This window comes from Manis javanica, chromosome 8, assembly GCF_040802235.1.
Source record: "Manis javanica isolate MJ-LG chromosome 8, MJ_LKY, whole genome shotgun sequence".
NCBI classification, from domain to species: domain Eukaryota; kingdom Metazoa; phylum Chordata; class Mammalia; order Pholidota; family Manidae; genus Manis; species Manis javanica.
In genome coordinates this window covers 48,230,606-48,245,628 of record NC_133163.1, presented here as the reverse complement: position 1 = coordinate 48,245,628, position 15,023 = coordinate 48,230,606, and the positions used below count along the sequence as shown (strand labels likewise).

The window sequence follows — 15,023 nt, the reverse complement described above, 5'->3', positions numbered from 1 at the left end:
GTGGCCTGGTCAAAGATGGATGTTTTACCACTTGAGACCTTCTAAGAGCTCAGTTTGGCTTTAATAATTTAGGAAACACAGATGGTATGATGGTAATATCTTGCATCCAAATCCACCAAGGAACTTTCTTCTCATTGAAAAAAACCCAATTTTGTTTTGGGGGCCAGAGGGTGTTTCTGGGACTATTTTTATGGTTTGAGTCTGTTAGCATGCTTCTCTGTGTTAGAATAAGATCCTATCAAATCTTACTGTGGGCATGTTTCAATAAAAATAATGAATGTGCAGAACATGATCCTATTTGAAGAGCTCAGAACAAGGGCATCGGTGGGTTTTAATTTAGTACTGCCAAGAGTCAGCCTCATTTTCATTTATGAACTTATAATACTGAGGTTAGTTTTTCAGGCTTTAGACTTATCCTTGGGAGGAATTTTATTCTGAAGAAAAATATAAACCAGATCTTACAGAAAAGGAATTGCTATTTATGGAGTTTATTTAAGGAGTTGCATGAATATATAGTCCAATAATAATCATTCCAATTTTCTTCTACCAGAACTTTATATGGTTTGGATGACTTGACATATGTGGTCATTTCTTTGTTTAGAAATGGTAAATCAGAAATGATTCCTATTATAATTGTCTCAAGGGGGAATGAGTCTTTTAATTTAATGGAAAAATTTGAAATACAACACAGTATGACAAACTGGCATGGGTTTCTTTTAGGAACAGAAAGCTATATTTATGTCAGAAAATATTTTTTATTAACAAAAATTTGGTTGGAAATGTGTTTTTTACCAGTGTAAAATTTTTTACAATATAATAATCAATTTATTATATTGAAAATACTTGTTTCTTTAAAAATAAGGGAAAGAACACATATAGTAAAATGACTTCAAGAATATATTGAATCCCCTAGTAATCATTTGAATACCAATGAAGAGATGTGTACTGAATCCACACCTCGGGGAGCATATCCACACCCATCACCAATCATACTCACCTTTTCTAGTCTCAGTACCAGGAAGAAGAACTTAGGGTTTGGTGATGGCACCACTCTGTGATCAGGGGGCTAAGAGCTATGGTTATTCATGGGATTCATAACTTGACTCTAAAATAGGTATTTTTTTCTATCCTTTTATGTGGATCCCATGTTTATTGTGACTCATTTTTTCTTGGCTGCTCTCAGTCTTGAACAATGCCCTCTATTCAGATAAACTTACTTACTATCCATTATACAATGATTCCATCTCTGAGCTTTTCCCCATTATGGCCTCCTGTACCTTACCAGCTGGGCTCTTATCCCATTTTCTCTAAGCTGCTCCTAAAAATTATTTCCTACCTCATCAAGAAAACTTTTCAAATGAATTACGAGAGAAAGCACTTTGCACCAGCCCGTGGCCAGATCAAGTAAGCAGCGCCCCTTTATGCCCGTCCCCAGGGGCACGTGATGCAAACATTTGGCCAGTTGCCTGCAGGTCATTTTTGCTACTTGGTATTACCTTAGATTACTGGAGCCTTACAGGGGAGACACTTATCAGGATAGCATCTGAGGAGCAATCATCAAGCTGCCCCTTGAAATCCTCTGGATTGAGGAACACTTTGCCTCTTGTCAGCCCCCTCCTGTTTGTAGTATGCATTTACTGTAGTTATTATTTACCATAATAAGACAATATGGGAACCCTAGGATGAGGTTATTGAGTTTTTTTCAGAACACATGATACAAAGCTATGTTTCTGGTCATAGCTAATATCCAGGGTGATAATTATTAATTTTAATGTATAGCTCACTGGAGAAAGACAAGAAACTCCTTAAAGATTTTTAATTTTTTGTTATATTTCATCACATGCAGTGATCCTGTCTGCTGAAGAGCTTTGCTGAGTAAAAGCAGTTTTGCAGGAAAGAGCCTGGGAAAGGGCACCGGAATTCTGGTGTGGGGACTCTAGGCATATCTGTAACTCTGGAATGGGACTGTTTCATAAGAGGAATGTGTAGACATCCTTTCCATCAACTCTGTCAATAACCGCCGTTTTCCTCTTGCTCTTGCCTGGATTACTTTCCCTTCCCACCTGGGATTGGCTGGATTCCAGAGCTGGTGGGGGGTGCTGCTTGAAGGATGCAATCAAAAATTTTCAAAGCAAAGACCAGCTAGAGAACCACAATTATTATTATTTATTGACTTTTGGGTTTGAGGCAAAAAAAGAGTATCTAGGTGGGGGTACTCCTAGGCTTGCTGCACATACTTGTTTTATTTGTTTATATTTGCTAACATTCATCAAACCTACCATGTGCCAGACATTGTATTAGAACTGAGCATCTGGGAAACATGAAGTTGGCCGGAGAGCTGACCATAAGAAAAATAATAATTTAGAGAAAATATGTCTTGTATTGTTGACAGACTTTTACACTTCTGGAGATAGAATTTCTTGACTGATTCCAATGAACACGTACAGAGTACTAATGATTTCTATGGATGTTGCAGAATATTTTGGAAATGTAAAGTACAGTCTTTGAGGTGTTATTTTTAGAATTCAAAGAGGAAAAGCTAAGTGACAGGCTCCTTATGATAGTGTATGCTAGCCCAGCTTCCTTTGTGCCCTGGTAGAATTCTCAGTTATCTCCCAGTCTGGCAGTGAACAGCTTCATAACTCAAGCAGCCCTTGCATGCTGGTCCAACAAGATGGTTATATTTCAGAGCACAGGAAAGTAAGATATGTCAGTAAGAATTGCACAAGCAGTATTAAAGATGAGTTTTGACTCAATCATAAACCAGTTGAAAAATAACTTGCTTTTGATGGGAAGATTTTAAAAGAGACAAAGGAATGAAGGAGGCTGAGTTTCATTAGATGACCTAATAAGCATCCAAAGTCACAATTAGGTCCAACTGGTACATAATTTACAATGAAGGGTGGTAGTTTAAGCTCTCTGCAGTGTGACGTTAATTGTAGCTGAGAAGTAAGAAACAAAATCTGTTTTGAACACCTCTTTTTAAAAGAAGAAATGGAACAGTCTCTTCCACCTCTGGAAGAGTTGCACACTTTTTGTCACCAAGTCCTTCACTCCACTTGAGAATACTATGGCATTATTTATAAGAATTGGTCATCAGGAGAACCAAAAATTCCTACATTTCAAATAGATACAAAAGATTCTAAAGACTAAACTGCTCCCCAGAGGGTTAACTGCAAAGCACTTTTCCCCAGAACCAAAAATAGGGTCTTGTATCCAATTCAGTCCTATGGAAAAGTTCAGGAAATTCTGTGGGTTATCATCCATGTTGTGAAGATTAAAAAGAACAGAGTATCTCTCTTCTGGGCTCTGAAACCTATCACTATGCCTTTCACCTTGGATTTTATTAAATCTACCCAAATTTGTTCAGGTATGATTTACCTACATTGAGGGTTTTGTCCTGGAAATGCACATTCTTCTAACTAAATAATCTCTGGGGTTGGTGAGGGTCTGATGCTCTGAGTCAGGAAAAGTAAAGGAAAGGCACAGGAAAAAAATATCTCCAGTGGACCATATACTTTTCCTTCTATGGTCCTTCCTCAACTATTTCCTACTAGTGTAGAATTTTCAGTACACAGGCAGACCTTTAAGATCTATTAAGACCCTTGGAGGAGGTAGGAGGTGTCTATGCCTTTTCATAGCAGTTCCTGAAATAGTGAACAGCTTTCAGCAGAGACAGGCCAGAGAAGAGAACCAGGGGGTACAAATAGTAAAGAACTTAGAGGTCATCTGCTTTAAGCCTACAGTTTTAGAACCCAAAAACAAACCAACAAACAAACCTCAAGTCCAGAGGAGTTAAGGGACGCATCCAAATCACAATTCTAGCTGTGGTGGGACATGATAGGGCTCAATTCCTGGTGGATAAAATTTTGGGAGTTATAAGGCCATGGCTTCTCTTTCGTGCCTTGGAAGTGTATAAAAGGTACAGTTTATGCCACAGGCCACGGGGCACATGCCAGTCAGTGCTCTCAGGGGTGGCCAAGGTTTGTGTGGATGAAAGTATCATTCTCCAACCGTACCCTGTATTGAGGATGAATCTTTCTTCCCATATGCATCATCCTCCCCTTTGAGGTTCTGGCCACAGAGTGTGGTTGAGCTAAGCTCCCTGTTTTTCTTCTGACAGCAGATGAGTTTCTTTTCCCACCGACAAAGTTACAACTTTTCAGGAGTCTTAGTACATCAGAAAGTAAGAGTGTAGACTTATGTTAGTCCAAATTCACTGTGAAATATCTGTAAAGAGATTTTGGACAGATGCATCTGGGGCCATCTGGGACCATCTTCCACTGGCACTACCGAATATTCTCTGGGTTATTTCATTCAACATGTGGGAGAAGGAGCTGTCACTTTGGAAGGGCAGTGTAATGCTGACAGTCTCATGGGGGAAAAGGCATTCCAGTATTATGGTAACATCTTCTACACCCCCTTTCAGAAAACAATTTCCAAGCATATTTTCAAGAATCCTGACCCCTTTATGGTTGATGGATACAGCAATCCTGCAAAGTGTTGTGATGGCTCCTGTGTACATTCAATGAAGAGGATGCTTGGGAGCAAATATTTGCTGGGAGTGCTGGGACTTACAGCCTTATCTAAAGCCTGATTCTCTGATTAACCCTGATCACCTTCTCCCCACTTTTCCTCACAGTGAAGATCTAGAGGGCTGGGAGCTTGTGTGAATAAGCAGCTGTGTGGTATCAACACAAGTAGGGCTCTGAGTCCCCAACCTTATTTGGTAGGGCCTTTCGAGGACCCTGAAGATGTGGTTCTGACATTCCTTTTCCTTCCCAGGCAGCTACCCGTCGCTGCCAGCCAAAAGCACCCACCTCTGCCAACTGGAAGTCCTCTCTAGGTGAGCACTCAGCTGGGAGGGCGGGGGGTGGGGAGCCAGAGCACACACAGAGACGTGAAAGAAGCACAGGACCTGAGGAGCTTGGATATGATGCTGGAAATGACAGCCACTCACACTTCTTCCTTAAAACAGGAATGCTATTCTTTCTAATAAAAGTCTAACAAGATTCTTCAAAAATGTTAAAAGTCTTACTTCTGGCTGGGGTTTCTGGGTGATCATTGGGGGCAGCTACACAATGCTACTTGTTTTAATACCTAACAAACAAACATAGGATAGATTTCCCTCTCTTTCCATCCTCTTCATTGAATGCAGATAGCACTTTTAATATCAGCTTCAAAGGGCACTCCACTGGGTGTTCTGGAGGCTGAGAGGCCCAGGTCTCACATATTACTTAACCTCTCAAAGGCTCAAATTTTCCATATGTAGAGTGGGATAATAATAATGGTCACAATTCTTTCCTCCCAGAGTGTGGTAGGCAGAATAATGGCCTGCTAAAAAATGTCCACATCATAATCTCTGGAATCTGTGAATATGTTACCTTACATGGATGACAAAAGGAATTTTGCTGATGTGACTACATTAAGGATCTCAGGTTGGGGAGATTATCTAGTTGGTAATTAAAAGTGTCCTTATAAAGGGCAAATAGGAGGCTCAGAGTCAGAAAGAGATTGGAAGATGCTACACTGCTGGCTTTGAAGATGGAGGAAGGAGCCATGAGCCAAGGATTACAGATGGCTTCCATAAACTGGAAAAGGGGAGAGAGCAGCATGTTCCTTAGACTGTCTGCAGGAATGCAGCCCTGCTGATGCCTACTCACTGCTAGCCTAGTGAAGCCCACTTAGGATTCTGACCTCCCAGACTGTGAGGTAATATTTTGTGTTGTCTTAAGCTACTAAATTTGTGGTATTTTGTTAGAGCAGCAATAGCAAACTGATATCTTGGGTAAATCTGGAGTGTTGCAGCAACATGACAGGAGAGGGGCATACACATTAGCAATGGGTGCGGAGGTGCAGCCTAAAGTCTGTATGTCTGTCTTAGGATAGACAGAAAAGAATTCCCACTTTTCCTTAGGATCTTATAGCAAAATACAGAATGGACAGTTTTTATACAATTCCTCCACTGGATTTCAGTACCCTAAAATATTTGCAGGTCTCATGTTGCTGTCATTTTTCGTGGAAACATTCAATGGACAGTGAAGAAAGTTCTCAGAATCTTGACACAAATGAAGTCGAGTTTATCATCGTAGCTTCTTTGGTTTATTTTATATTGTGATTCCATAAAGCTTTCTGAGGTATACCTAGTACCCTATTACCAAGGGTTCCAGATGATATACTGACTTTCAAGTGTATTAGATGGAAATCTTTCTGAAATTCATTATATACTAATTTTCTTAATCAGAACATAAGCCACAAACTGCTCTCTTTTGATTTTTTTGGTCTGTTCTCATTTTTCCAGTTGCTGTCCCTGCTCACCAATTCTTCTTCTCTCTCTTCTCTCTTCTAATGTGAAGTGTCTAGTCCACTGTAGTGTTCCCACATGGGTCAATGAGCCCAGTGGAATTGTGCATAAAGTGAGAACTGAGGGAGACTAAGGGCTCTGCTGTGTGGCCAGCCCAGGAGCTTCTCTACCAGAACTTTGTGTTTTTGTTTTGTTTTGTTTTGGTCAATCAGAGGTCATTATCACTTACTTCTTGATTGTACGATTACTATCTAGATTTCAAGGTGGATATCTTAGTTCGAGAGAGGTGAGGTGGTACCAGTTTTTAGGTATCCTGAGTCACGTGCCATGGAGTTCAAGAAGGAGGAGGAGTAAGGCCCATGAGCTCCAGGGTAGGGCCATATTTATGCATCTTTGTAAACAGGGGGACCAGCCGAGTGCCTGAGAAAATCAAGGTGCTCAATTGAAGTGTTTGAATGAAGGCATTTTCCTTTTCAGAGTCAGCTCAATGCAGGTTTCGAAGTTTTTGCCTTGCACACAGGTTTTGCCTTGTGTACAGTTATTGCCTCTGTATGGATTTCTCTCTCTCTCTCTCTCTCCTCTGTCAAGTATTCCCTCCCCTTTAGATCAAGTTCATTTCCCTGAAATATATTATAACTTATTTCATGTAGCTATTAGATGTACAACAATCAGTATATTATACCTATGAAAATATAAATTTAACAAATCCTGTTTCAGAAACATTTCTTTTTAGAAGAGGTTGCTTGTTTGTTGAAATTAAACTCTAAATAATAGAGTTAAGGTGATTAAAAATGGAATGGCTCAGATTTTTCTGGTATAAAATCCATCTGGAAAGTAATTTGGAAATGCAAATCGAGAGCCTTAAAAATGTTTATACTCCTTGGCCCAATTATTCCACTCCTAAGAATTTGTCCAAGGAAAGAATCTTCTAACACAAAGAGATTGATGTTAAAGAGCATTTGTTGTGTAGAGGGTGCCTGTCTTTATGTTCTAACTCCCCTGAACGATTGGTGAGGTGAGCTCTACCTCTGCTGGGGAGGCAGCATGAAGCAATTCCCTGGCTCTGAGAGCTGAGAGGAGTCAGAGAGAGACCGTCTCTTTCCAGACAGCTAATAGTCACAATGAGTTATTTGAGCCCCAGGAATGTTACTTTGGTCTATTTCATTTTCTTTCCAGATTCATGAAAAAGAAAAAGGTAGAGTCTGTTTAGATATGCAGAGGGAAAACAGGGAAAAGCAAAGGGAAACATTTCCTCTTCTGTTCTCAGCCTTGTCTAACTTTTTTTTTCAGTAGTAGAGTCTCCCAGACACAGAATAAGCCCCAGAGCTATGTATGCAGAAGCCCTGTTACATATGTTTTTTTACTGACACACCTTTGCAGATAGTTCAAAGACTGTGACGTAGCCATGATGGCTAGTAAGTGAGTTACCTTGAAGATACATACAATGAGGGTTGTGCACCTTATTTTAAAATTTCATCAAAATTCTTAATGGCTTAGAGTCATATTTCTTGTTTAAGTCAGGGTAATTTGGTTTAGATCCCCAGTTGGCCTTTTTCACATGATTGCCTTAAGTATATCTCTGAAGACTTCGCTTATGTAAAACTAACCAAACTTGAACTCATATAATAATGTGTTCTTTTCCTTTTTTCTTTTAATAGCACATTCTTTAAATTTCCATGAATTAAATTATTTTTTGATGTTTTCCTGACCAATTTCCCAATACAAAATATCTCTTCCTCCTGGTCCCATCTCCTTCTTTCATTGTGTTTATCATAATTTGTGAGTATATAACTATGTGGGTCTATTTTTTTAAGGCCTGTCTCTTTTCCTGGACTATCAGTTCCTGGCAGCAGGGGTGATGTCTGTTCCACATTTTATACCCACAGCACGGCACACAGCAGGCACTTACCAGGCACTGCCCAATAAAGATGAAGAAGTAAACAAATTTGCCTTTGAAAAAAATGATCAGAATTCATAATAAGGTGGAAGACATTTCATGTCCCCTACATAATATTACCTTTAGGGCAGCAGAGGTTTTTCTCATAATTTCAATAGGATAAGTGATTTAAATGTCAGACCAAACACATGTAAATACTATCATATGCTATCACATATGAAATCAGACCTTTCTGTGAAATAGACCTTCTGTTCTGAACTCTGGAAAGTGATTAACTCCTGCTAAGAACCAAAAGATTTTGTTATAGCAGGAAGTCAAAATGAACCATATCACCCCCAGCAGCAGCACGGAAAAACATTTCCAAAGCAAACCTTTCCAGAAGCTGTAGGAAATAAGATTAATAGAACATAAGTTCAGTTAATGTATCAAAACTGTTGATGCCATTTCTTTCACTGATTTCTAAAAAAACAAAAAAAAAGACATAACTCTTTAATTCTATAGTCTTTCTCTATTGTTACATTTGATCAGGTCTTAAAAAGTTGCCTATTCATTGTATTTTTTTCTTGCATTCTAAATCTTGTCTCACTGTTGGAATGAATTAGAATGAGGGAGACACAAAGAGAACAAGCCAAAATTATGGAGAAAGTATGGGTGTGAACTTTATTTCATCATGAGAGTCACTTCTGTGCAGTAACAGAGATACTGGTATCTACATGGTGATAAGGTACTCTTTGTATTTAGATACATACCTTATATTTGTACACAATATATAAAATTCATGGAGGAAATTAATTTCTACAGTACAGTTTCTTTGTTGGAAGAGGACTTGTTCCATTAGTTTCTTTTAGAAAATGACCCCCAGTTCTGTGGCTGCGGTACCAAGGATAGCAGTTAACAATCCTGTAATTTATTGGACACCATAATCTTATGAACATTAAGAGAAACTGAGAAACTACATCCTCCTGCAGGATGAAAAGAGAGACATAAGTGTTTAGCTGCTATGCTAATAACTGATTTTAGCAGAATATGATTTCCATGATGGATTATGAACAGAAATATTTTTCCCGTAGGTCTGATGACACATATTAGCAACATTGCTGCAAATTGTCTCCCTGCTCTGATGGCATGCACTTCACTCCTCAATCAAACCGGCTTGTACACGCATGGGAATGAGGCCATTACCATGGAGAGCCTGCTGCATTGCGTCTAGGAAACTAGGGAAGGGCTTTGCCTTTAGGATGGTACTTTGGGAAAAGAGGCAATTGCTCTCAAGCTGATAGGTCATCCCAGACAGAAGTTGCTAAAATGATCATTCTGGGGGAGGCTCTAGATGCCACACCCGCTTTAACCCAAATGTAACAGGTCATGTGGGTGTTTTCCCTTCAACTTTGATTAGTATCATTCAGAGCCTTACAATTGCTCTGCAAGCATGGTGCTCACAACCAGGGGTCTCTCAGCTTTGCTGTGGGATTTGAAGTTGTGCTTGTTTTTAACCATGTGAACCATTTTAGGGGTAGCTGGCACGTGCCCAGATTTGTGGGAAGTGGGAAAAAACACCACCACAGTTCTTTAAGCTAACATATTGAATCTGAACAAAATCAACACAATTAGTGCTGCAGAGGGAAGTTATGGAGATTGCCAGTGGGGTAGGCGTGACTTAGATGATTAAAATGACACCCAGGTCTGAAAATGCTCTGGCAATGACCACAAACACCTCTTCAGAGGTTTAATTTCCTGTGTTTGCAGTTACTTTTAAAATGAAGATGTTAAAAGTCTCAGAGGTTATACCCAGCCATCAAACTCAAGCCCCTCCTCTGAGACAGATGGCTTGTTTTTGATGACTGGCCGAGTTACAGGATAGCCAGGATGTGACAGCTCTCTAGAGAGTGACCTTGCGCCGTGGCCTCAGGTGGCCTAACCCAGCCTAGTGGGACTGGCAAAGGTGAACATGGTGAGGGAAATGCGGCGTTGTTGGTTATTTCCTGCGTGGTGCCAACAGGAAGCCTCAGTCCTGGTGCCGCCAGCCTCAGCTGTGGGTGTGAAATGGAAGCGGTCCACGCTGGGTAAGCCAGGAGTGGCCCACAGGCCCTCTCTGAACAGCTCTAGCTCCCCACACCCACGGCAAACACGCTCAGTCAGACAAATCCACAGCTGAAAAGCACCTCAGCTCCACCCTCAGAAGCAAGCACTACAAAGCAATTTAGAATCATCTGGGCAAAGCTGGCAAAGGATGTGTATCATGGAGAATGGGAGCCTGCCCTAGAGCCCAGATATGTTTGTCTCACACACCGGGGGGACATTCAGGCCTTCATCTTTCAGCTTCTTCAACCGCAGCTTATTTAGAGGGTTATCAAAGGAAGCCGATGGCCCAAGCCATTTGAATTGCTGCTGTGGACTCTTTGGTTTGATCACATCCACAAACAACGGGCTCTCTAATGGCAGGAGAGGCACCGTGGCTCTGTGCCGGAATGCAGAGCAAGTCATGGAAACACTTCAGAATGTGGGCAGTGGTGGGGTTACCTCCGGGCTTGCCGGCCATTTAGATGCCTCGCAGTTCTCGCTCTGAGGGATACTGCTGAAGGGCCTTACCCTCAGACGTTTGGAGGACCAGCGTCTTGCTGTACTGGCTGACTCCTGTTTTGTTGAAGGCCTTGATGCGAGCGTTGTATGTGCTGTTGAAGTGAAGGCCATCCACAGTGCACATTGTCTCCTTTCCAACATATACTTCCTGAGGGTCAACAGATAAGAGGCCACCATTTAATGTGAATCCTTGTGAGTGGTAAGGGAGGCACTGTTTCCTAGTGGTTAGGGGCAAGTGCTTTTGCATCAGCCTGATCCAGGTTTGAATCCCGTGAGTACCATTTAATAGGCCTCTTTTAGCCTCAGTTTCCTTATCTGTAAAATGTGGACAATAATACCCTCCTTATGAGGTATGAGGATTATTTGAAGTCATATGTGTAAACTGATTAGCAGAGCATCTTGTATTTAGCGTGGGCCTGGTGACTTGACAAACTGTAGGTAGCAGCTAGGACTTAAAAAATTAAAACAGGGGGCTTATCATTAGCATTATGGTTATTATTAACTTGGCATTTATATACTACATTACAAATATTGAGCTCTTTATCCATCAGGATGATTTGTAAAAAACAGGTTTGAGAATATGAGGGTGATCTCTATGTCATGTTTATAACTCTATTGAAAGCCATAGGAGTTTAGGTTTTCATCACCATACAGAGGGAAGGGGGAGGAAACAGGGAAGAGAGGAAGAATGACATTTCAAAGGCTTAAAATAAATCCCAGCATAATGCATCTTTAGCATGGGTGAGGCATTTGCCTCCCTCTTTAGCCATATACTTTGTAACATTATGCTGATGTAATGAGTGAAAATAATTTTTATTCAAAGCACAACCTTAAAATGACACTCTCTGGTGGGATACACTGCAGCATGCTGAGAATTTTATATGTATCATCTAACTGATGTCTAACAACAATGCATAAGGTACATGTTATTATTATCATCCCCACCTTTTTTTTGTTGTTGGACAGCAGAGAATTTTATGTTAGTTTACAATACTAGCATGATCCTGAGACAAAAAGAGACATCACCCAAACAAGCAAGCAAAAAAACTGTAGACTAATTCAATGAATGAATGTGGGTACAAGAGTACTAGGTATTAAATCTAAATAAAATCTAAGAGTATATTTAAAGAATAAGTGCTGTGTTCAGGTCAGGTTTATTCCAGGAATGATGATATAGTCTACTAAAGAGGTCTGTTCGTATATATTATTTATTTCATAACATCCACAGGGTCAAGAAAGCAAAAATTTCATAGTTCAAATATAATCAAGTTGTGCTCATGTGTAAAACACAACCAGGGCATCCTATTGCTCTTTTTTTAAAATTTATTTATTTGTTTTTATTTTTATTTTTTTAAAAGTTAGCACATATACATATATATTTCAGATAGTTCTGTATAGCTTTTAGAAGTGGGGGATCTACAGCTTTTTTCAAATGTTCCAACTTGAAAAAAATTCATTGAAAGGTTTTTAAATTACCTGCTCCACCTTTAGCAATTTTAAAGTATAGTGTCATTTATGAAATCTGCTCTTTCCACCTCTCTTAGGAAAATAATTTTTTTTGGTATCATTAATCTACAATTACATGAGCAACATTATGTTTACTAGACTCCCCCCATCATCAAGTCCCCCCTACATACCCATTACAGTGACTGTCCATCAGCATAGTAAGATGCTGTAGAATTACTACTTGTAGTGCCCCTCCTACATTAGGTCTGCTAATAGTAATGCCCCTTTTAAAATTTATTTTTTATTGACGTATCATTGATACATAATCTTATCATCCCCATCTTACAAATGAAGACCTGAAGGTTCAGAGAGGCAAGAAATGGGCACAGTCAGGCAAGTGGCAGAGTCTAGATGCAGGCGTCTGGTGCCAGAGCTCGCGGTGCTGCACACACTTTCTCTTGAGGGTAGGGCAGTTCCTCTTCAGAACCTCCTTGTCCATTTTTGATGGTACAAGGAGAAAGCAAGGCTCAGCAGAAGGGCAGGTAGGCCTGGCAAGGAAGATGTGTCCTCAGGAGAGGTGGGAAAGCCAGGCCTGAGACTCCATGGCGGGCCCTCTGAGGTAGTTACTGGTTTTGGTTAACAAGTAGTAGGATCTCTACTTACCCGGAACTGACCACCACTGCCATCGTCCAGCTCCAGAATGTATCCTTCGGCGGGCACCACGGACAGAGGCGGTTGCTTCCAGGACAGCGTAGCACTGTTGTTGTGGGTGCAACACTCCTCCAGCTGTAGGATGGGGGTTGCTGGGACTGGAGAGGAAGCTAAACAGAAATTAGTGTAACCCTGGCTTCTGTTGAATTGCAAACATTTCAGCATCTTGGAATGATAAGCATCCTCCTGATAAACACATGGCTAGACTGAGTGGTTAGCCCAGGGTGCATGGGGGACCTGAATAGGGTCCTTCTTAGAGCCTCCAGGAGTGGGACTGGTTCCTGAGCTACTGTCCTGACTTTTTTCCAAGTCCATGGGGACATGGGGGCACTTCCTACCTTAGCTGGAAGTGAGACAACTGCTCTGTCCTCCCCCCCCTTGAGCACTGAAGACATCATTCCTAAGGGAAGTGTTTTACATGGGGGATGGATTTCCAGTCTAGCCCACTAAAGTCTGCTTAACCTATGTAACAGGGCTGATAAATTTACTGTAAAATTTATTCTGAGCCTTAAGCCCCAGTTTATAAACTTGGAACTGCCTGTTCTGAGTAATATCATTTTTAAAAAACCAGTGAAATCTACTCAAAGTCTTGTGCACATAAGTTGCCCTAACAGTGGAGTTTTGAAAAATTGGTACCAAGTGACACAGTGATTTCTCAGTTTTGATACTTCTGAGGAACTTGACCTCATTCATTCAAGGTAGTTATACCTTCAAAATAGCACTAGTTCAAGTTAACTTTCAGCAGGCCTCAACCACTCAACTGTGAGCTTGGAAGGTATGTGGGAGCAAATGGGCACAGCCCAGGAGGGTCAAGGTGTTTTCATGATTTGTGAGACTCTCATGGTGTTACTAGTCACCATGTCTGCCCCACTTTAGGCTGAGAGTCTTCTGTACTACTTAAAACTGCAGATTAGTTGGACCTTCAGACACACAAACATATTAATGTTAGGTAACAAATAATCCCAGTTCCTAATGTATGAACTCAATATATGTATCTGGGAACAAAGTTTTTATTAACTGCTTAAATTTTCTTTTTAGCACCAAAGCATTAATTTCTTTTTGTGATATTTAACAATAGGAGAGAACAGTTTGGACCACATCCAGGGACATTTAGATGAACAAATGTTAATTGTGGAACACCTGGTATGCTGTAGCAATATTGGACTCTTGTGTGTCATGCATTGAATTAATTCTGTTCCTTGCTGGTCACCCCAGTTAAACAGCAGTTTAGGAAACAGGGTCTATGGTGGATAACCTAGAAAACAAAGCTAGAGACTATAACATAAGAGATGTGAAGGTGAAGCAGGTCAATTATCTTATCCTTAAGAAAAGACTATGTACAAGAAAACCATGCCTGAGTTACTAGATAAAACATAATTAAATAAAAATAATGACCAGTTAATTGGAGGTTATCAGTAGAGGAAAGGAAATCATGTTTCAGATTTCAATGGCATAGAGTTCAGGTGGAATCTTTTCAGAAAACAATGGCTTCTGTAGCTTCAGAGGCCCCAGAACATCTGAATTTGGAGGGAAGGAAATAAATTCATTGCTTTGTTCAACAGATGGCAGGGCAGGATGGAAAAAAGAGGAGACAGAAGACTTAACTCCTAATGATTCTAATGATCATCTACACATAAGCTGTCCTCATCTAGAAGTTGTGATTGTAGAGTTAATTTACTTGTGATTTAGAATGTTTTCCTTATAAAAGAATACATTTTAACATATTAATTGTGGAATGGAATGTGACAAGCTTAAGCAAGCCATTCTTCAAAGGGCTTCTAGAGACATGGAATGATTCTCCCTGGGATATTTGCTCTTTGTTCTAACTTAGTTGGATGCTACCATAAAAGAACAATTACTTGGACTCTTATTTCATTAGCTCCTCTATCAGTCTTCATTTTCCCTTTTTTCATGTTTCAGGAAAAATCTACATTTCACCTTTAAAATCAAAGAATAAGATCACAAAATGGTTTCAACTTGAATCATACAAATGCTTGCAATATGTCTCTGGCAAGAAACTAAAATTTCCTTGTATAGACATAGGAGTAATTAAAAGATTAATTGAAGTACATGTATCATGTGTAA

General features: G+C 40.2%; 1 protein-coding gene across 9 annotated transcripts in view; it reads right to left on the bottom strand.

The window, feature by feature from the left end:
- The window catches only part of TRIM9 (tripartite motif containing 9), a 116,544-nt gene that overhangs the window by 11,226 nt on the left and 90,295 nt on the right, over nucleotides 1-15,023 (bottom strand). For 7 of the 9 annotated variants that reach the window (XM_017668983.3, XM_017668969.3, XM_017669006.3 and 4 more), the window contains exons 6-7: nucleotides 12,891-13,048; nucleotides 10,791-10,929 (exon numbers count right to left, since the gene is read on the bottom strand). In XM_017668983.3, coding sequence (XP_017524472.2) covers nucleotides 10,791-10,929; nucleotides 12,891-13,048 — 297 coding nt within the window. The remainder of the gene's footprint in view (nucleotides 1-10,790; nucleotides 10,930-12,890; nucleotides 13,049-15,023) is intronic. The other 2 variants (XM_017668975.3, XM_017669018.3) reach the window with 1 other exon arrangement.